The sequence below is a fragment of the Lepisosteus oculatus genome, chromosome 17, assembly GCF_040954835.1.
Source record: "Lepisosteus oculatus isolate fLepOcu1 chromosome 17, fLepOcu1.hap2, whole genome shotgun sequence".
NCBI lineage: Eukaryota > Metazoa > Chordata > Actinopteri > Semionotiformes > Lepisosteidae > Lepisosteus > Lepisosteus oculatus.
In genome coordinates, this window is record NC_090712.1 from 14,364,227 (window position 1) to 14,387,723 (window position 23,497).

The 23,497-nt window shown below is 40.6% G+C and overlaps 1 protein-coding gene across 3 annotated transcripts in view; it reads left to right on the forward strand.

Annotated features, from left to right (window-relative positions):
* The window catches only part of thada (THADA armadillo repeat containing), a 114,119-nt gene that overhangs the window by 69,831 nt on the left and 20,791 nt on the right, over positions 1-23,497 (forward strand). For all 3 annotated transcript variants that reach the window (XM_015363140.2, XM_015363139.2, XM_015363138.2), the window contains 3 exons: positions 11,199-11,314; positions 16,499-16,581; positions 23,008-23,378. In XM_015363140.2, the coding sequence (XP_015218626.2) occupies positions 11,199-11,314; positions 16,499-16,581; positions 23,008-23,378 (570 nt within the window). The remainder of the gene's footprint in view (positions 1-11,198; positions 11,315-16,498; positions 16,582-23,007; positions 23,379-23,497) is intronic.

The following is a 23,497-nucleotide window of genomic DNA, read 5'->3' on the forward strand; positions in this document are numbered from 1 at the left end:
ACAAGAAATTGTATATGGCCAATAGAGTGATCTTATCCTGTCTAGTGCTGAGAGAGGAGCAGGAGCCAATTTCTGGCAGCAGTTCAGTGCAAAGGGTGAAGAGTCCTAGGGAGGTGGTGTTCATTCAGTGATAGCATTGGAAGTTCAGATTTGGACCAGCACTACACACTGTGTGTGAAACAGGAACTGAAGTTTATCTAAAGTGATTGGCATGTCTCTTTATTGCATGTGCTGTATGTATTTTAGATCTGTGACCACAAGAGGCGCTGTAGGCCACTTGACGATCATCTTCTAGTACATACTGTCGTTGCTGAAAGAGTGGACACGTTAAGTTCAAGCTTTTCTTTGGAAATAAATTAATGGAAAATAGTCATTTTATTTCTTTTTATATTGGCCAACCCATTTCTTATCTTGTCTCATGAATCTCTTGCCTCAGTATGCATAAGAGTCTGGAGTACAAAGCACATATTTGGTGCTTTTCATGATTTGAACTAATAAAGCCTCAGTGTCTAACCAGTCATCACGGTTTTGTTGTCCATGTAGTATTTTTTTCTTAGACACATGGTGTCACTCACTCTGAAGGTTGCTGTGCTTCTCGCTGCACAAACTGACAGAATATCTGACAGCCATGTGCACAGGGGAAGAGGGGGGCTGGAGGGGCTCAGGCATATGGAGAATTGGCAGACTTTGAAGGCACGGATTTGCTTTCTTTCCTGTCACAGGCCGTCATGTGTTTTGAATCTTTTCAGATGTTTCTTGTTGAAGCGCCTGAGAATGGAGGCCTTCTCTGTGGTCTGGTCTGGGAAGAAGAAAACCTAAAAAAAGGAAAAGGAAAAATACTCAGTTGCAGCTGTTGGGGGAAAAACAGAGGGAGGTGGGCGATAGCCAGAGAATCCTTTTTTTGTATTTGTTTCTGTAATTATGCTGTGCTGTCTATATGGCGAGATGTCAGCTGAGTTTAATGTTGGACACCAGCACAGAGGTATCCAGTGCTGGTGACTTTTTTCTATGAGAAATCGGACTGCTGCATTATTGCCCAGGAAAGGGGCTTGAATGATGGAAGTAGAGGATCATCATCTGGTTAGGAAACCACTGTAATTTAGTGGATGTACTTTTATTTTACTTGCCCTTTTCAGTAAGTGTAGTATTGATTCAGCATTTTCTGTTCCCTCTAGGAATTGTGCTGTTATTTTCTTCCTACCAGTAATAGAAATATCTTTAAAAGATCCTTTGCACTCACTCACAGACTCTTTCCAGTTTCTGTTTCTTGATGTATAACTTTATTATTATTAGTTTTTACTTGACGTACCCAAAATGCAAGTGACAAGTGCTGAGCTTCTAGCTAGATTTGTTTGAATTAAAGGCTAATCTCACTTTACATCCAGTACAGTTATGTACCTTATTAGCACATTTTACCTCATTGCTGTGCCCAAGAGGAGTTTCAGTCAGTGTGCTACTGTGTCACTGTTCTAAGGAAGTGGGATTCATCTAAGAGCTTAGAGCCCACTTTCTAAATAAAATGAATGCACCCAAGCCTCATAATAAACAATAAAAGTAAGTCCTAACAATCTAGAGATAATTAATATTGCTATTTTCTATCCTATAATGAGCATAAAAATCATTAAGGTGATCTCTCACAGAGTGGTGGCTTTGGCCTTGCCAGTCCTGGCTGCTAGGCCACTTTACCACCTAAGAAGACAATCTTTTTGTAAACAAATACTTCTGTTGCAGCTCTGTTATGTCTGTTTAACTGTAGTGCTCCCTGTAAACAACACACTTTACAGAAACCACAAAGGTCTTAATTATACTGTATTTAAAGTAAAAAGTAGCCATCTATTATCAAGAGGGAGAAAAGTTGTTATTTTTTGGGGGAAATTTTAAGGGTTTTTTGTATTCCTGTGATTCACAATCACCAGCATAATTTGCTATCATTATGTTGTTGATGCTTTATTACAGAGATTAAGGATGTTTTAGTCTCTTGGTTCGTAGCACAGGGTATTTGGAGATAACCATCAGTCCTCAGCTATTTTAGCCTCCCTCATCTGGATGTACTTTATGATTTAATCAAGGGAAGGGTCTGTGTGAATCCACAGAAAGGCACTTGCAGAGTGACACGGGAAGAGAAAGACGGAGGCAGACCTCCCTGAAAGCTGTATGTACACCCATGAATCTGCAGTGTTTCAGGCTGAACTCCTGAACTTGTTTAATAAAAAGCTGTACATGTCTGGGGCTTCTGAACACTTTAGCCTGTAATAGTGCAACTTCAGCACTCTGTTCCATATGCATAGAACCTGAGCTTGTGTTATTTTGTCGCATGGGACTGGGAGTCACAGTGGACAGTCGGACTCTCTCTTGGGAACAGCTGCACCTATTGAGTAGAAACTTGACAGATTTTATGAACAACCAAAGTGGGTACTGATTTACATCTCACTAATTGCTGTAATAATTTTCCCTCGTACACCAGGTCATCAACTGCTCAGTAAAATGGAGCCACTTATGCAAACTTCCTCCTGCTCAGGGGTTGTCTGGCCATGAACTCCAAGCTTGATATCATTCTTATCACAATGTAGTTTATGTGTGGAGAAATGGGGATCCTACATAAACCCCAGTAGCCTCCTGATCACCATTGTGTTCTCATTTCTTCAGCCAAACATTTCTCTGGGAACTGCTGCACCAATTGACTTGAAACTTGGCAGGTTTAATGTCCGCAACAGATTACCACTTACTTGTCAACATATGCCCTGCAACTAGTAATGCCTCTTCTTCATCAGTTTGATTAATTATGAACAAACTTGGTAGAACTCATTCTCAGTCTTTGTAACAGTTGTCTACAGATTTGCATTTCAGGTTGCAGAGATACTTTTGTTTCCCAGACTGGGGCATTGTGTTTTCCATGAAATGTACTGTAAGTCTTATATTATTCTGCAAAATAGGTCCTAAATAAAATGTTTTTTGCTACTTAACATGTAGTAGGTTTTAATATAGTTCTGTTCGCAATACCACCAATTATAACACTGATGCTTCAGTTGAAATCCTTAAAACTGCAGTTTTCTAGTTGATAGTTGGAATATTTGGCCTAATCAAACACTTTGCGGTGTTTTTGTGTGCAGGAGGGTCATCAGGTCACGACTGTAGCCTGTTCAGGCACCAGCTGTTGGCACACTTGGCAACCTGTGAGGGGATAGATGGTATTTGTGTAGAAAGAGACTTCCTTAATCAGCACTGTGCCTTAAATTCCATATCTTAAACACAAGTCGATGAATGTAAAATGAATGTGAAGGAGCTGATGAATTTCTGTGTGTGGGCTAACATTTGTATAGCTGTTTATTATGTTTGAAGATCAATGAAAGATGTAGAAGGCGTGCTTGGGCTTGTATGCTTTAAACAGTTGCTGTATGTTTTTTATATGGAAATGAAAAAGTGTTGTGTTTGAAGATGGGATTAAGATACAGCACACAGAGAACAAGGAGGGTGGTGTATGTTTAACTTCCTGTGGAAGAAAGCTTGTTTGATTCTGTTGTCTACAGACACAATTAGCATCAGCACATCTGTGAAGGCCAGCATGAGTGTCCATTCAGATAGAGCTGAGTTTGCATGAGATGGTGATATCAAGATAAACTGTATAGAACTGAAACTGGAATAGATAATTGTGACACTGTGGGTGTGTTGTGTGGTGTTGACTTTTACAATATATTAATGGTGCTGTGTGTGTACATATAAAATTAAGATGGCGTGTGGTTTAAGAATTTTATTCTAAGGACATGATAATATATGGTAATTCTTTTTTCATGCTAATATCTCTTATATTGTAACTGTTGAAAGTCTATGTACGATGGTGGGAGATAAACAGGTTCTGCATTATGGAATTCCATAAAGTAAATGGAGCGCTTCTGTTTTCTTTTGTGTTGTTTTCTGTCAGCTTTTCTAGTCTTAAAAATGTATTTATGTATCTGTTTGCAATCTGTGTTTTGTTCCAGCTCCAACCAAAAAGGCGGTGATGGTGTTGAATAATGAAATAACGTCTCACACTGACCAATCGTATATCTTTTTTTTTTCTTTTCAGAAACTGTTGGTAGCCATTTTTAAGGGCTCTTCATCCGGGTCTTTTTGTTTTTAGTCAGTAGTTTGGCGTCGTTTTTTGAAGCCTTTTTAGCCTTGCATGGTATTCGTGAGCCTTTCCTTCTTTAATAAGTGCTGTTGAAGTAATCACCTTAGCTTCCCATTTCGGAATGTCTAATGAATTGTCGGGGGCCCACAGACTCACATGTTGTTTTCTTCAGTCAAGGGGATTTTTTTGTTTTTCGGACCATTTTATGTCTTCAATCTGCTAGCGCTGTGCCGTTTAAGTGGTAGAACCAGCTCATGCCAAGCTGCTCTTTGATTCCTACAGCAGAAACACTGCGTCCAAGCTGTTGAAGCTGCAGGGGTTTCCTCTATCAAGAGCCACTGTGTCCCAGGTCATCAGCAAATGGCCTTTCACACACCGTGCCCACTAGGCTAGGCTGGGGAAGATGGGGTCACTTTGTGCTGTGGGACAAGGAGATTGGTGTCACTGCCAGGAGCTGTACTGGGTCCAAATCCTCATTAGCACCTCTGTGGTAAATAGAGCAGCTGGAAGTGTGAATTTGAAAATACTTGGCAGGATTATGTGTCTAAATTAATCAGGAAACCAGGGTTTTCTTGGATTGAGAATCAGAGTCTTATGAAAGTGCATTACAAGGCATTGTTAAACTTTAATTATCTAGTTTTGTTTTAAAAGTTTAATAGAAAGTTTTCAGTTCCCTAGAAACCTGAAAAAGCCACCTTACAATTAACATAAAGCACCTTTTTGGGTGGATTTTTGAAAGTAGCTTAATTGATTAGCACATCCCACTTGTAATTAAGCACTTATCAAATATAGGAATGCAAAGCAGACTAATCTTAACTTCTTATGTCAACACTCTAAATACTACTTGCATAACCTGGGTATAAGAGCCAGTAACAGCAAATGTTATAGAAGATCAAAGAGGAGATACAAGATTTCTTGAAGCCTTTTTCATTTGATTTAACTGCATATTTAATCATATTTATGTTTTTTTGTAAGAGCTCTGTTATGTTCTGCTTTGTTCCGTCAGCAGGTTGCTTCCTAGGAGTTTTTATAGTGTAGGAAAAGCATTTTAAACTGTCGTTTGGTTATTTAAAAGCATTTTTAAATGATTTGATTTAAGTTAATTAATTTGATTTCTAAATGTGGATGCCACAGTTGAAAAAATGCACTTCCCTATGTATAATTAAAAGCAGATCTGTTTGCACTAAGTACTGGTCGTCTTTTCAATCAGAAGTGTTAATAGAATTAAAGGTACTGGCCTCCTGTCCAGCAGGAAGTGCTATTTTATTGTTTCAAAAGTAGTGGAAAACGTAAGTGCAGTTTTGATTGGCTTGTGGATAAAGCCTGACATAAGTGGAAAATACTTAGAGTAGGCTTCTAGAAGGCCAGAAAAAATAAATACAGCCTCAGTTTGAAATCCATTCATTGTGGATACGTATCTTTTTTTCCCCCATGATTCAGTTAATGATTTCCTGTCTTACCACAGTCACAGTGTCGGCGTGACTGGCTTGGACTCGATTCAGATTATTAAACCTGAATAACAGAACCGAAGGGAGTTCCTGTACTCCAAGATTCCACCTGGAGTGGATAAAATGTGGAATTATCATTCATAATAGTATCATATGAAACACTGAGGTGTTGGCGGGTCTGGACTGTTGCCCCCATGAAAGAGCGGTAGATGATTTAGGCTACTTTAATGATTGTCTTGATCCAGGCTTAGAGTGCCGTGTGGCATGTATAATGGTCTGTTTGGACAGTCTTCTGAATGGACTGCAAAAGAGGTATGCTAATTATCTGAAAGTTCTTTAACAGAAGAAAATTAGAGGGATTGGTATCTGTAGGAATTTAAAATACAGGATCAATATAAAGTTTACTTTGCCATTTGGCTTTAATATGTGTTATCCTGGTCATTACAGTTATTTTATTTTTGTTTAATCAAATGTTATTGTTTCCTGCTTTATCGTGAGACGTTTTTCTGTCCTCCTTCATTTTTTCTGAAAATTGGTCTCGTGAGTTTCATGTTACTTGCAGCATTTTGGGGAGTCTCTTACCTCGATTCTTCTTGGTCTGTAAGAGAGCATTTCTGCAAATTGTAAAATAAAGACTTACAGTAGATGTTATTGGCAGGGTAAGTTTTTTTTTTAGTGATTGAGGAACTATAGTTGCTATCGATGGTGTTGGTTTTCATACCCAGGCCTGGAAGTAACAAGCACCCCCTGGAGTTTGAGAGGGTGCCATTTTTCACACAAAGGGCTTGTTTGTCGTTTTATAAACCTGCTGTCATTAAAACCTGTTTCCCTTTTATCTTTTATACTGAGTTTTATTTATACTATGAAAGTACTGCAACCGGTGGACTTGAAAAGCAGATAAAAGCAGGCAGTTAGTGTTTAGATTTACCAGTGTTTCTAAGAAATCTGTTTAACCCAGAGTATGGCAGGTATGTAGATGGGGATAAGAAGCTTTGACTTAATGAAGTGTGTGGAATAGTGCTGTGCTGGCTCCATGTACATTTCCCACCAGGCTGTGGGCCAAGCACACTGTGCCCTGCAGAGAGAAGGTGTCTGCCTGGGATACATGCTGATAGCTCTGCTATGTGTACTGAGATAGGGGGCCGCTTTGATCTGAAGCCTTGCATTCAGAGCTCTAGTGACACTTCAGCACAGTGCGCCTGCGGTGAGAGACAGGCTGGGAGTGCCGTCCTCCATGCACAGGGGCGTGTGAGGGGGCAGCTCACTGTCAAGGTGACCTCTCTATCACCCTAAGCTGCTGAGGGCCTAGGCGCAAGTACGGTACAGCCAACCTTGGTGTATTTCTGACACCAAGACCTTGTCAGTACTGCTCAAACAGCAACCTCGTCACAAAACGCTCATAAGTCATTTTCCAGTTTCACTAGTTCTGGCTGAAGAGAAAAGAAACCTGAAAGCTCAGCAATATAAAGGACAGGGACTGCTCTCATGAACACTGACAGTGCTTTTCTACGTATTGTGCTTTCTACAAGTACAGTTCCCTTGCCTTGACACGAGAGGTGCAGCAAAAATAAAGCTTGTCTGTTTGAGCCCTCAGCACACATTGCTTTTCTCTGCTCACAGTATGTCACTGCCTCATTAGCATTTCTTCTGGTTTACTTGGAGTCCCACAGTGATTGCAGATGCACAGACCTAATTACTACAGCAAGCTGCCTGGATTTGGCGTGGGCTTGTTCCACAGCACAAGGTGGGTTCGAGGCTCAAGGTAGAAACACTATAGCTCTCCTGTTTCTTCTTCTTTCTTTCATGAATGTATAACTTTGGAGCTCAGTTATCTCAGTCCTTACCTAGTCCCATCTGTGTTCGCAGGCCTCTGTCTGTCTGTCTCTTTTCCCCTCCCTACTTGAAAGAGCTGGAGGGGGGAATAAGCTTTGCGTGATAACAAGGAGTTAGCATGTTTTGGTGGGAGCTATTTTTAACTTTTTAATTGCTTTCCAGCCACAAGTGTGAGGTGACCTGGCCACAAGTTTATACAACTTAATTGCTAAAAAATGCGTTGGTCTCTGGGAGCGTGCTCACTGCTGAGCAGTTGGGAAGAGCAGCAATTAAAAGCCTGTTTGATTTGCGTCGGCAGATTCTACTGGGGACTGTGCTCGTGCGCTCAGCAGAAAGGCTACTCATTCTGCTGCGTCATTCAAATAATCATCAGTTGGGGCTTACTGGCAGTGGACATGGCTAGTGTAGCACATACCGGCTTTCTCCCTCCCCCTGTGTCTGACTGTTGAATGGTCTTTCTCTGTGTCACCGTTTTTGCTTAATCATCCAGAACTTCATGCTTGTTTGCGCAAAACCGGGAGATTGAAAAATGTTTCCACAATTAAATGCGTTTTGCTGCTTCGTGGTTGCGCAGAGAAGAAAATGGCTGTTAAATCAGATCAGACAGAGTTCCTGTACTGCTTTATGTTGCTGTGGTCCTAGGAGATGGATACGCTGCAGTTCCTAAATTGGCTGGAGGATTATCACACATCTGGCCATTTCCTAGACCTGCACCAAAATAAGGGCACTATGGAATGTGAAGGATAGCAGCGATTGCTTCACTTGGCCAGGAGGAGGCACTGCAGGATAGGTGGAGATCCTTCTTGAGCCACAACACAGAAAATTGCAGTAATGAACAGGCAAGGGCTTGTAGTTACAGCTGCAGCATGTCCTCTTTTTAGTTTTCCACCTTAAGGACCTGTGAGAATAGATAAGGTCTCCTTTTTTCTGAGAGCTGCATCTTTCCTGTTTTTATTTGCATTAAAAAAAATTATCCGCAGCCTTCTCTAAACCAGAGACACTGATGCAGGGAGTGTACCATTTTGCAGTGATGCAGGCAGAACCGAGGAAAGTTTGAAGCAAGCTTTTTTTCTTGTGGTGTCTTTGTAGATCAGTCTTGATTTTTTTTTCTTTGCGGGGTCCTGTTTGTTTTCATTTTTGACATTTCTGAAACTAAAATCATTTATTACAGAAATGAAATTCTTTGTTTATGGACCTTCTTCAGTTTCAGACTTAGGTGGCAGAGCCATAAATTGGACTCAGGTAGAATCTGCTGTCCTCTGCAGGACCAGCTTATCCATGAGAGTTGGACTCCCTGGGACCCATGAACTCATTGAAAAATTATGTTTGACCCAAGTATAATGTATATTTCATTATCCTCCGCCCTTCTAACGCCGACAATCCAGAATTTATATTGGGCTGGCACTGTGAGTCGTAAATAGTTTGGGCTATCTTGCCCCCAGTTCTGTTTGTATAAATTATTGGTCCACTATAAATATTCACATTCCTCACAGAGAGGCTGAAACAACACGGGTCTGTTCAGATCACTGGCCCTGAGAAAACATCTCCCTGACATCACCGTCCTGTACTGTATATTCCCACTGCAGAGAAAATACACACGGCCGCGCTGCCCAAGTGCAGCCCTCTGTAAACAGGCACACGGCGGAAAAAACGAGCGCAGAGGAGGCAGAACCAACACCACCAGCAAGACGAAAGAGGGGGAGAAAAAGGAGGTGTTCTTGTTTGTGAAGCAGGAGCAGTCGAGTGTGCTGTACAGGTTGGCTCAAGGCTGTTGAAATGGAACTACAAGGTTTCACCGACTTCCTATGGACAGACTAATGTTTGTTTTCATAGGACAGAAAAAAAGTAATATGATGATTTTTTTAAAATACCAGTAACCAATTCATCTTTTAAGCTGAAGGTGTCATGCAGCCTAAGTGTAGGTGAACTTCTGACACAGACTGTTAAATCAGTTTCAGGCCTGTCCAAAGACACTGATGACACTTCCAAAACACACGTTTTGAGTGATGCTTGGTGCTCTTCCAATAACAGGCCACTGCCATACTTGGACATGGCTGCTGTATTTATTAAAGCACATCAGTTTCTCTACAATCTGGTGAATATTAGTCAGAACTAATGGGTATTCCTTAGCAAAACAGTTAAATTCCTCAAATGGTCCTCTCTGTTACTGTTTTTTTGTCATGTGTAGATCATCCCTAATTCTCCATTCATGGCCTGTTACTTCTGCCTAGTTTTTTGGATTTCACTCACTGTTCTCCAGATTTCAGCCTCTAATCCTCACTGGGATTGCTTTGTAACCTTTTCTGGAGAGAAAGCTCTTCAGTTTTCTGCATAAGGATGTTTCTCAGAGTCATGAAATGATTAACTGAGCAGAAAGCAAGAGCTGATGGGATTACATCACCCCAGGAGTGTCAAAGAACTATTTTTTACCTCTTTCTGAGGATGCTGTGTTTAAACAGGAAAGCATCTATTGTACATAATGTTAAACCACTGAAATCTTTGCATTACAAGAATTAACAAACTACTTATAGAAATGCACACTGAGCTACTTAAATGAATATATCTCAATGTAACTTTTTCTGCTCACAGTTTTGCTCGACTGGTATATTACTAAATCTTGACTCCTTGTAAGATCGTAATTTTACTTATCCGATTCCTGTGCTTGAAAATAAATTGTTACACAGAGAGAAGCTTGCTGTGGAGCGACCCAGTGTTAGAGCTATTTTTCTTGTTGAAGCTGTGTGGGCTGCTACACCTTTAAAAATAACTCTAACTCACTGCTGGCTCCTGGGAGCAAAGTCTCACTCCGAGTCCTTGTTTGGGTGTTTCTGTTTGCAGTAGAAGAGGCTTTGCTCTTTGGAACATCATCACTCTGTTCACACATCCTGTCTTTACCGGGCTCCCAGAGGCAGATTCCTGCAGCGCTGGAGTATACATGACAAAAACACCTGGCACTATGGGCAGCACTGGCAGGGAGGCTGTATGGGCAAGGTTTACAGAGCCACCCCCGTCATTGTCTAATGTAGTGTAATTAAGGCAAGAAAGAGTATACATAAGATAAGATCACTTTATTGGCCATATACAATTTCCTGTATTAGCAATTTGTCTTTTCACATACCCCAGCTTGCTCTCCATGAGACACAGACAGCGAGAGAAGCTTGGGGTCAGAACGCAGGGCCAGCCATTTATACGGCACCCCTGGAGCAGTTGGAGTTAAGGGCCTTGCTAAGGAGCCCAACGGAGTACGATTCCTCTGCCGGCCGTGGGATACGAATCGACAACCTTTCAGCCCCTCGCGCAGACCCTTATCCACAGAGCCACCACTCCGCCGATATGCGTAGCCTTCATGCGGCAGTAAAAAAAACAGGGAGGGCCCAGTAAATCACTGGCATTTTTAATCATGATATAGAGTAGGTTTAATAAAGAAAAAAGCATTTGATCTTTTTGTTTTTTATACATACTGGCAGCTGTGTTATGTATATGAGTAGTCCATAGGAATATGATAATATGGTAATATGGGTGAGTGTTTGCTGTATCAGAATGGTGATTTTTTTTCTCAGTTTAGCTAGTCTCACATATTTCTATCTGTGTGCCTGGCATTGAGAAGGGCAGTCTCGCTGGGCCCTGGTAAGGAGAAATGGAAACCGAGAGAGAAAAGACCCTTTTTTCAGGACTTTTGCCACAGGTGTCGACCTTCACCCCCCAGGGCAGAATCTTAACAGGAAGGTAAACCTGACCAAGGGAGGGGGGGGGGGTATTGAACTAATATTTTTTCAACAGCGCCTGTCGTTTGTCTGTCCCTTCCTCAGGTCCTTCACTTGCTGCGCTCCTACCAGGAGGACAGACACAGGCCCCATTCACTGCGGCTCCCTCAGACCCATGACATCATCGCTGCGGTGCGTGCCAGGCTGTGGCTGGCGAGGAGGTATGTCCGCAGCTCTGTGTGTACACTACCCCTGCTCAGCTCAGAAAACACCCCTCCAGAGTTATAAGCTTTCCTTATTGGACTGTAAACAAACTAAACTATATTACCCTCCCCGGGACTTCTCTTTATTATATGGAAGTTTTATTTGAAATTGAAGTCATCGTGCTGGGAAGAAAGACACAGTACTTCTGACTTTACATATGCATGCAAAAATGAAGGACCACCTTATGTGTTGTGAAACCATATTTTTTAAGATGTATGACCCATTTACTAAAATATTTTCTTTTGGTGTGGGCACTATCGTGTGTTCTGGGGCTCCCAGCTCATAGTTGTGCAAATCTTGATTGGGTTTGGCTTGTGTGCAGTTTAAAGAGCAGGGTTTTATTTACAATACTTCTCACTCCCAAAATCCATTAGCTGTTGAGGAGAAAAGGCCCGTTTGTAACAGCCGCTTGGCTTCTGACCTCCAGGAAGGCTTTTATTTCAAAGGCAGTGTCATTTAAAGTACAGGCTGAAAGGTCTTGAAATATTATTTTGACATCATTCATTTTGCTAATGCCATTAAAATTCTCTGACCCTTACTCAGCCTGTCATTTCCTTATTTTGAGTTGCAGTGCAACATGTTCTAGTATCCAAACAAGGGGATAATTAAAAGATTAATAACAATGTAGTGTTCAAAATGATTTCATGGGCGCAGCTCTGAAGACATTCGGTCTGGCTGGATCTGAATCTTTGTGCATTGCTTACTTATTAGATCAACAAGAAGCTCTGAAGAGTTTTAGATACTTTGTGCAGCAACTCCAAAGAAAAGCTGATCTCTTTGTAGCTCTCATTTACACACAGTCTGTCCTGTTCATTTAAAGTCATGAAATGTAATCAGCCTAATTACCTTCATTGAAGTCACAGATGCCATTTCGTGTTTTCATAAACTCTCAAACATCAGCAACAGTGGTGTGCTATGCAAGGTTTAGCAGATACAGTCCAAACCTCTCTTGACCCTTATGCCTATGTTTTGTGTGGGTGTTATAACGTCAGCACACTGAACGAACTGTGAAACATGAAGCAGAGTTTAAATTAGTGGACACTACATCTATATGTATGTAAAACCAAGCAACCCAGCCAGGTTCTTGAAGACGATAGCCTGGCTTCCTTCAAGAAACAGCTGAAACAAATCTTGCTACTATCTACCAAACAGGTCAGATGGGCCAAATGGACTATTCTTGTTTGTAATCCTACCGTGTCAGATGCTTTGAACATTCCTTCAGCGATGAGTGGAACTGACCTGGACCTCTATATGATAGTAGTAACTCAAAATGTCTTTGCAATAACGTTACCATAATCCGAGTTCTTGTATAGGAGCAAATTATGTTGTTAATGGAATCCGGATTAAAACATTCAAAAGTAATGAGAAACTAATATAATTTCATATAGCTATCGATAGCTTAGAATGCACTTAATTTAACCTTTGAAAAGAAACAAGGAAGCAATTTCATTTTCTGTGGTTGTCAATGGGTTAGAACCCTTTTCATCTTATTGGAACGTAATTATTTAGAGTAGCCCATCTTGACACTTTTAGGGCCAGGGCACCACATACCTCCAAAGCAAAGAATATCCTCTTTCAGAATTCTACTACCTCTGGTCTGTATTGGCTTAATACAGCGTGATAAATAGGTTTAGAATCAGGAAATTGGCTAAATGAAATGATAAAAGAATCTGCTCTTGCTGATGTGCCAGATTTGATTCCTGCTTTTGTAATTAGTTCTCACAGGTATTTTCTGCAATGCTGTAGGAGTCTGTCAGAAAGCAGGAGTGCACATGAAGGGGCTGCGAGGGGTCTGTAATCCGTTTGGAATTGTTCCATGCTCATTGCAGACAAATGGATTATAGCCATAACTGAGGCAGGGACACAGTGCAGGGGGGAGTTGTCCTCAGCTGAAAAAAGGTGGAAAGCCCAGGTCTGGTGTGAACATCTTGGAAATAAACTTGCTGAGTTGTCATGCCGAGATTTTGACACGGGAATTGTAGATCAAAGACCGCTAGCGTCCGGTTCATCCCTAGCACCAATGCCAGGAGGACTTTGGGTAGAATTGGCCTTTCCTTTTGCTATCTGATTTTCTTTATTTTATTTTATTATTGTTATAAAGGCATTTTCTAGAAATGGAGTGCTTCTAAATCTTGCTTTTGTAGGCTTTTAATAAGAGCCTGTGGAAATATCTGTCATGTGTTCCCTGTAGCCTTTGGCTCTGAAGCATATTGTTCTTGGATCCCACACTCTGTGTTATCACTGAGTCCAAAGGCACTTGGTGTGCAACCCCTAGGAGTGCCTGGAGGATTCATTCGTCAGCTTTACTGGGGAATAAATTTTAGTATGTTGGAGACGGGGAAAAAATGAAGCTAGTCCTTACTATACATTGAATTGTCAGTGGGTTCTGCATGACCACTCCAGCTGTTCTCTGAGCAGCATGTCTGAAAATACAATTTGTTCATTCTTCATCAGAGGACATCGGCAAAGCCATCAGGTTTCACACTTATTTTCAGAATGTTTAAATTCTGCTTTTCTTAGCGAAGGTTTTAGGCAAATCAAGGAGGAAAACTTTGTTTTTCCACGGAGAAGAGCTTCTTGGAATTTTTTTTTTCGTTGTTATGTGTATTTTGCTTTTCTATTTCAGACCAGCCAATTCTTTTTTTTTCTTTTTAAGCATTTCAGTATGGAGCCTTCGCTTGCTGATCTGTGTTGCCACATTCCCCAGCTCTTGCTTGGGTAGACATGAAGATAGCACATGCGTCCTGTGAAACATGCATTTTACGTCATTCACCTCTTCTCACAGGGTGATGCCCATTGTACTGATGGTAGAAATAAGCATCTTAACAGACAGTGTCCTGAAGCTCATTCCTCCAATAAGTGTCTGTGAAGAGGCTGATGAGGAGAATACTTTGCCAAGATGCTGCTATCTGTGTTTTGTGTGCAGCCTCTCACATCTGAAACAAACTACCACACAGAACTGCTTTCTCCCTGTAAATGTGCTGAAGACTCGTAGAAGCTGAGAAAGACGTCTTTCTACAGAGTGCAATATTTCTTATGTGGCTTGCTGTTTCTAAAAAAAATTTGGAACAGCTGAAATAGCTGTAGCTGTCCTATTTTCTGCCTTTTTTGTGAAAAATTTATATTAACCCACTTATTTTACGCATCTCTTTTAGTTATACATGTAGTTTAAAACCTTTTTCCTTGCAGTATTTTTATGGATCCTTAAGATGTATATCTTATAACTTCTATTATTTATCTTGGGATATCTTCAGCGTCGTCATGGTTTGTAACGAGGTACTCAGAATTCCCATGAAAATCTTTTTCATCTTATGTGGCCACTCATCGTCTTATTTCTTAAAAATACAATTCCCTTTTCTGCCATGGACATGCTCCCTTGTATAGTAGAGTAAATGTTTTTTATCAATGCCTGCAGATGTTAAGTAGTGTGAATCTCTAAAAAAATTGTGGGAATTTTAATTTCTCACCATGAAACCTTTTTTAATTAAAACCGGTCTTTCTTTAAATAACTTAAAGGATTGTATTGTTTACCAGTAATAATAATAATAATAATAATAAATAAACCCCTAGTTTACTTAATGCAATTAAGGGGGAAATTAGAATCATGTGGTTAAATAATTTGGTAACAAGTAAGCAAAGACTGAGTTTGTGCAGCACTGTTCTATATAATGGTCAGAAACTTTGCGAGTTTGGTCTTCACCATACAGGTCAGTGGAAATATATCATGCCCCCCTGGGGATAAATAAAGAATTTTGAATTGAATTGAATCCCACAATTTCAGAAAAAGAGTAGCTGATGCTCAACAGTCTTGATAGAGTTACAAAACCATTTCTAAACATTTGGGGCTCAATCCATCCATTGTTAATCCGACCACAATGACTCTACCCAGGATTGGTCATCTTGACAAGATCTCCCAAAAGCAACATGGAAAATCATTCATGAAGTCAGAGACAAATCCAGAGAACATCTAAAGATTTTTAGACTTCTGCTGCAGCCAATGTAAGTGTTCGTGCATCAACCAATAGAAGCAGTCTGAAAAGCCATAGTTTTCATGGAGGACAGCCAGGATGAAGCATCGCTCAAAGAACATTGTCATTCTGGATAATCCGAAATACAAGACTAGAAAAAGGTTTCTAGACTTTCCTAAACAATTGGAACTTTTTGGCCACAATGTTGATTTTTGCCACACAAAACATTTGTCCTCTGTCTTCCAACAGAAGAGTCTTTCAAACCAGAATCTCAAGCATGATGGTAGGAGTTTCATGGTTTGGGGCTGTTTGCTGCCTCCTTATCTGGAAAGTTTGCCATCATTGATGGAACCAGGAATGTGTGATCAGCAAATTCTGCAGGAGAATGCCAGGCTAACCTTTCATCAGCTGAGGTTGAGCCAAACGTCAGTCACACAGCAAGACAGTGATCCTAAACATGGTCTGATCTACAAAAGGCTGAAGAAGCAATTTCACATTTTGGATTGTCAAAGTCAAAATCTAGACCTAAACCCTTTTGAAATGTTATGATGGAACCTGAAGGGAACTGTTTATGGAAACCAACTTGAAGCAATTTTGTAAAGAAGAAGGGGACAAAATACATAAAAGCTGATGTGAGAGTCTTGACAAATATATACAAGAAACCAAGATGAAGGCATTGCTTCTTAAGGAGGTGCCACCTTTTAATGAATCTAAAGGTCCACAGATTTTTTCCCACAACGATACTAACTGTTTGATCATCCATCCTTCTACTTCCATATCAAATACAGGGACTGTGGGAAGAAACACATCTGAACATGGGCAGAACATACAAAAGATAGCACCCCATGAATTGAACCCGGGACCCCAGCACTGCGCGGCAGTAACACTAGCCACTGTGCCACCATGCTGCCCACTATTGGATCATTTAAATAAATTTTATATTTTTATATTATATATTTAGTCAGGTTATTTTCTTTTTTAAGACTATTCATGAAGATCTTATTACATTTTAGGTCTAAAATGTAAAAATTCAGACCAGTTTAGGTGGGTTTCACAAAACCCAGAGAAACAGTAAGTAGGGCCGTTTTGGGGGTGAGGGGCAATTCTTGCTGCTTAATTTCCTCGTCGTATAAATTCCCATCCTTTCCTCCCCCCCCTGCTCGTTTTCTACAGGCAGAACCCCTGTGTAGTGACCCGAGCAGCTTTCCTGGATGTCTTGGCCTGCTTGTGTGGACCGGAGTGGGGCCCAGTCGATGGTAGGTGTTCCATGCCTGGTATTAGGGAGAGAGGGAGGGGTGAGGCTGGAAGGTGGGCCTGGGAGGAGTATACGATGAAGAATAAAGAACTGGGCACCTACTGTAAATTACATGTGGATGACAGGGATGACTATAGAACATTAGGTCATAAGGTTACAAATGAGAGAAAGTGATCTGACCTGTTAACTACCAATTGATAATTAGTCAATTGGTAGTTAGGAAAAGAAAAGGGGAAAGAATTATCCGGGCACACTGCTTCCATTTAAGTCCTTTCCCTCAGACCAGCTGGATTTATTCCTTTTTCACTGTTACTATATTTCAAAGAGTCACAAGCTGTCTTGAGGAACTGCTTGCTTTTGTAATCCTTAATGACTTACACAACTGAAAAGATACCGGAAATGTGAGTCTCGTGGTAAAAGTGGTTGGTTTATTCTTGTAATGTGAAGTCTTATTTTTATTTGTTTTAATGTTGAAATAGGATGGGTATGAGGTGGGAGGTGTATGCAATTCTGTTTCCTGATAGGTAGACTTGACTCCAGTATTTCTGATATTGAGTTTTTATGTGTAAAAGAAACTGTTGTGTAGAAATATTCTTGTTTTTTTGTCTTGTAACTGAAATTCTTAGAAACATAAAAATAAGAACACAAAACCAAGACCTTTTGTATCACATTATATGATTATCCTTTTGACCCTAGTTTAAAATGCTTTTATTACATGTGCAGAACATATGGCCATGTGATGGAAACACTTTAAACAAGCCTGCATTCACAAGTTTTGAATGAGCTGATATTTGTCTGGAGCATATGCAATTGTGCTATTAAAGTTGTTAGTTAAACTGCTCTTCTTTTTCATGTGCACTTAGAGGAAAACTGAAAATTAAACTGCAAGGTTTTGTTGCTGGGCTTTAAAGGGGAGCTGTTTTACCGGTAAGAACTGTAACCATAAATGCCAGAGATGCAGGCCGATCAAATGAACAATCCACTATTTAAAATTTTACTGGCATGATACGCTAAGTAGGAACTTAAAATTTATTGCTCAGTTCCTGCTGACATTCTCATACCAAGTTGCATGGATCCCAGGAGTAGACTCCATATGTTTTCTGCAGAGCTATACTGTTTGATCAGAACTCATAAATTCCTGTTCCCCAGCAGCCTATCCTGTGCCAGTAAAAACAGCAGCTCATTTTTAAGTCATTTTGGATTTAATCTAGATGGCCGTTCAGTTATGCCGCAGTTTTTTCTTTCACATTATTTTTTTTAATATGCACGTAATAGTTTTAATATCTAACTTTTGTTCAGCATAAGTCTTTTCCCTGGAGCCTGTCTATTCAGACTTGTGTGCTCTTTGAACCCTGAAGAGAACATAAACTCAACTGCTTTTTTATGGCAAAATTTGCTTTCACTAAATAATTTGAAAAAAGAATCCAGTTTGCTTAGACCTATGAGATAAAAGCCTGCCTTGAGTTTTGAATCTGGGGGTACAGTTATATTTCAGATCTTTGAGCTATCTAGTCTCTGCTTTCATAATGGAGTCAGAGAGCATGCTGTTAGCATAGCACAACGTGGCATGATTCCAGTAAGTTGTTAGAAACTTGAATATGCTTTTAATCCTGGCCCTTTACCTTACCCTCATAAGTAGTTGAATTAATGCAAGTTAAACTGTTGCTGGAGTCAGCCCAGAGGGTTTCAGGGTATAAGCAGGACCAAAGATGACTTTTACATTCTCCACACAATGGGGAGATGCAGATGCCCCCACTAGGGTGCAATATATCCAAAGAAACTCATTGAGTTAGAAAGATCTATAATAATTTTGCAACCTTATGTGTACAGAGCTTTACCTTGGAGTTGTCCTTTTACCATGCTGTACTGTTCACCTCTAAAATACTTCATTTCTCACACAGATTTTACTGGGATTCAATACAGTTTGCTATGCTTTCACCATAAGAAAGTTAGCTTGCCCATATCCCAGAGTCTAGGCTCCAAAGATGATTCAGACAGCTTGGCAGGTAGTAAGAGTCCACCATGGGAAGAAGGTTTTTTTATTTCAGCCCAGTGCAGCGCACATCTGGAAGACATACTGTAGTCTGTGTTTTGTTTTTCACAGTTTCGCTAATGATAGTACAGCATGATTTAAAACCCAGCATCCTGGCTTGTGTGTGCGCGTCTGTGATCTGCAAGCCACTGTAATTTACTGGGAGGTGAATAATAAACAGCAGTGGCGGAGGCAGGGACTGGAGCTCAGTGGAGTGTGTTTTTTACTAGTGAAGCCTGTAGCTCTTTTCCATTCCCTGCTGCGCTCAGAGATACCAGTGTTAATTCATTCACTGAACCTTTACACAGTGGAGTACCATCAGAAACTGAGCATGTCTGGGACTAGTCTGTCCTGCAGGTAGGGCAGTGGGAGAGGCCTCATACAAAATTATTGATGGAGGGAGCCTCCACTGCAAGTTGTTCTTTAGGGCTGACCTGCATATACTGTACTATACCTGGGTCATGTGTGAGAAAACATGGGCTCTTTCAGGACTTTTCAGTCTGAAAAAAGGACCCTCATATACTATCTGGGGTAGGTCCCTGGGAACAAAAAGAAACCTTTTCATGCAAAGTCTCTTTCTGTGTCAGCTTGATTCAGTTGATCTGCTCTGACTGCTGACAAGCCTTTGATTATTTGTAATAGATAGATAGATACTTTATTGATCCCATGAGGGAAATTGCAGGAAATTATTACTTTAATAGTAATAAAAGTAAATATATATTTATTCACTTTGGTTGTATTTTATAGGGGGTGTCCATGATGGGAGATTTCTTGATATGGGAGTCCCTCAGCTTGAAAAGGTTAAAACTACATAGAAAATGTAGGTTTTTTTGCAGGGTTGTTTACTTTGTATGGAGGCTATTTCCATGCCTAACAAGCTTTTTATAAAAATATATTCTTATTGCTTGTGTGTTCCACTCAATTGGAAGCACTGGCTTTTATTGATAACGGACTTTTCAGCTAATACCTGTTGAAGAGGTTTCTGCGAGCAGACAGCCTGTGCTGGAAGAGTGCTGTAATAGCAGTAACAGGGCTGTCTTGTGGACAGAGCCAGTTAAACTGTACTGCTCTTAAAAATGCTTTGTTCTTACAGTCACTGCCCATCCAGACACCCCTCTGCAGCTTCAGCAGGAAACATCTTTATTGCACCAAAAGCTTTTGCCAGGCTTAAAGATTTTTCTTTTACCCTCTCCTTCCATTTCTATTAAGGAGGAAGTAAAAGAGTGCAAAAACGTGATTAAGTGATATTCATGAAAACATGCAAAGTGACATTTTAGAGGGTTTACAATAAGAATTCAAAGTATTTATTTGATGATATGCATCAGGCATATTCAGACAAAATGAACATGAATTGTGGGTAATATTTACACCAGTCATTTTTATGTCAACAAAAGGAGTACCCCTTGGGACAATGTAAGGACTGCTTGTCAATGGTAGATTACCTTTTTTAGTGATTTATTTTAGAGTAATTTAGCTATTTTTTTATTTTTGTTCTTTGTCTAGGCTTTAGCGCCTTACTATTTTTGGGTGTGGTCTTGCACGGCTTTATATTGAACTGCTTAAATGCACTTCCATAGTAATCCCCCACCTAGGATTACACATTGACCTCAGTACTCTTAGCTTACCTGGAGATATTTCTTGGAACCGAGTCTTTAGAACAAGTTGGTGCAGGTTTTCAAAGCATTGTATTTTTGTAATGTAGATTTCAACAGCGGTGTGGCTTGAGGCGAGGAACAAGTTTGTTCAGACTGCAGAGTTGTACTAGAGAGCCTGTACGTCTGCCAGTTAAAGTTTAATTACTCCATGTTCTTTTAGCACACTGCCTCTGTGTTTTTATTAAAAACGGTTCTCATAATTAAAATGACATGCATTTTTAGGGCTTGTTACTGCTGTCATGCCCCATTGCCTCTGCATTTTTCTCTCGAGAAATGTTTTCATTTCCTAAATGAATCATTAGTGTGGCATGGTTCCTCTAGGTCCTCTTGGTTTCTTTATAATAGTTATTTTAATAAAAGCTATTATATAAACAACATAACACTTTCCTAATGATTATTATTTTTTCCCTCAAAACTGAGGTAATGAAACTTTGGACAGGCTTGAAACGAGGAGGGTTTGGTTTCTTGCTGTTTGACTTGATTTCAGTCCCGGTAGTTTCGGTCAGCTTAGCTTTGCTTTTCTTCCTCTTCCTCCTCTTGTGGACATATGAAAGGGTGAGGGTTCTCGCTTTCCTGAGAGCGAACCGCAAGAGTCTGCCTCCAGATAATATTCACAGGGGTTCAGCTGGCACTGTGGTGTGGGGTTGTGAAAGAAAATCTGCGTTATTCTTCTGTTCCAAAAGAGAGACATAATAGGCACCTAGTCTTTACAAACATGGCCTGGAACACTGGAATAGGATCACTCCAAAAGGCCATTAAATCCTGGTTTGCTGGTCGGTTTTAGCTGCCACTGGCATTATATAATCTAAGCCTGGGCAAAATCCACAGGCTGGCTGGGATTCGCTGTGAAGAACAGGAGAAATTCTATTGGGCAGGGCCAATAGGAGGAGGCATGGCTTTTGCTGGAATGGTGTCACCCTGGAGCAGTGTGTTTTTGTGCTGAACCATCTTCTTTTCCAGCTGTAGGTTAGTCGGGTTTTTCCTCAGCTCTTCCCAAATGTTTCACAATCATCCTTTTCTTAGAGTGATGAAGTGGACCAAGTGTTCATTTTTGGAAGTTCAGCTTCATGTATGAAGCAATAGCATTAAGTATCAAAATATTATCCATATAATATCTTGCAAATATAGCCAGCATCTTTATTACCCTGTAACTCACAACTGGCAGCACACTGGAGCTAAGCAGGTGTGAGCCTGGCCAGTACCTGGATGGGAGACCTCCTGGGAAAGCTAATGTTGCTGCTGGAAGAGGTGTTAGTGGGACCAGTAGGGAGAGCTCTCCCTGTGGTCTGTGTGGGTCCTAATTCCCCAGTATAGGGAAAGGGACACTGAACTGTGAAAAAAAAAGGCACCCTTCTTCAGATGAGATGTAGAAATGACAAGTACTTTAGTTTTTTTTAAGTGATTTTCTTGAATTTGAAGTTGATATTCAGATACAGTTTAATAAAAATTAAAAAAACAAGAAATAGTATATTTGTAGGACTGTGCCTCTCTCTTTCTAAGCTATAGAAAATTATCAGCCGAAAGTACACTGAACCACAGTGTTGAGGAACAGGGTTATTACAAAGGTGAGAGCCATCTGGCTTCACTTTGAGCTCCCACACTGAAAACCCCAGGTCTCTTTGACCCCAGAATGACACATTCCAGTGGAATCTTTTTTGTGTTATTATTAACCAAAAATAAAAGAGCCAAAATACTGATTGTGTGTACTAGAATCTTTGAAGATCAGATTCCTGTGTAACCTACTCCTTAACCAGGCAAGAGCTGTATTTTCTTTTGTTAATTATGTGTGGGATGTGATTAAATTGCAGGGTTTCTAAAGTACTTGTCAAACAAATTGAGTTGGCCGTGAAAGAGGGTCCTGGAATCAGGGGATATTTTATTACTGATAACCAGCTTGGGGACAGGGTAATTACATTTCAGAGAGACATCCTTGAAAACCAGCCTTGTATTGTCATTGGGTAAAATTGAACCTGCTGACCTAGTAAGTTGGACAATGCTTTCTGTATACCTGAACGCAAAGGAGACTTTCTTTAATATGTTATTGTTCTGTAGTTCTAAACCACAGTATGGGGCTTTTTATTTTCTGGTTGTTGTGCTATTATAGGGAACAATATTCATTCTGAAGCAATAGTTGTTTTTACCTTTAATTTTTCAGAGAATTTTAAACATGGGTTTTCAGACTGCTATAAAGACTGTTAAGTCTTCCTGTCTGGCCAGACTGTGTGAAGACCTATAGTTCAATGCCAGATGTCTGTGAGGGGGTCCAGGTTTATAGTTTTCCGCATTACAGATTCTTTAGTTAAGCATCTGCCAGAGTACAGTGATTCAGAGGATGAAAGATAAATGTCTTCTGTGATGGATATAACAGACTGGTTCCACTGAGGTTATACCAGAATGTCGGTACAGAAACGTGTTCATTTACTGACTAATGTGATACGAATATCTTCATTAGTATCATGTGCTGCCAAGTCATACATCCCAACACCTGTTACCTGATACTGCACCTTCCTGACTCACTGAAATATCATGTGTTTATCTTTGCTGACATGTCTTAAAAATGGGTTTAGTTGGTCTCTAGCTATTTTTTTAATTAGTCCCTGATTCTGAAATCCATCTGCTAAAGTTCTGAGCAAGAATTCCGCTGTCTCCTAGATGTCTCCCTGAAGGCGTAATGGAAATTTCTGAATAAATAAAGCAGGTGCAGGCTTCGATGATGTGACTGGGCTGTTATCTCTTCCAGATGAGGAACTGACGGGTCTTAGGGAGGCTACACTGGTCATTGTGTCCGACTCGGAGCTCTTCGACCCTGACTCGTTCTCCACAGCAGTAGCGGGTGGCACACAGTACCTTCTGAGCCTGGCACGGATTGCGGTTTGTGCCAGCTTGGAGAACCCTGTGCTGTGGGGAGCAGAGTTTCAGGGTCCTCAGCTCCTGGCACAGCTGTTGCAGTGCCAGGTGTACGAGGTGCGACTGCTGGCACTGGAGGCTATCCTACAGCAGCTTGAGAGAGGCCCGTCAGATCGCCACCCCGCCCCCTGCCCTCTCTCCACAGTTACCACCATTCTCACCAATCTGGCCATGCAGGAGACTCACCCGCAGTGCATGGGAAAGGTAAGCTCTGATCCTTGAATCAGTCACATCTTTAACGTGGAAACAAGCCTGGGAGTTTTCTGAAGAAAGGCCTGGCAAAACAAGACTACAATGTCTAACATGTTACAAAATAAATAAGA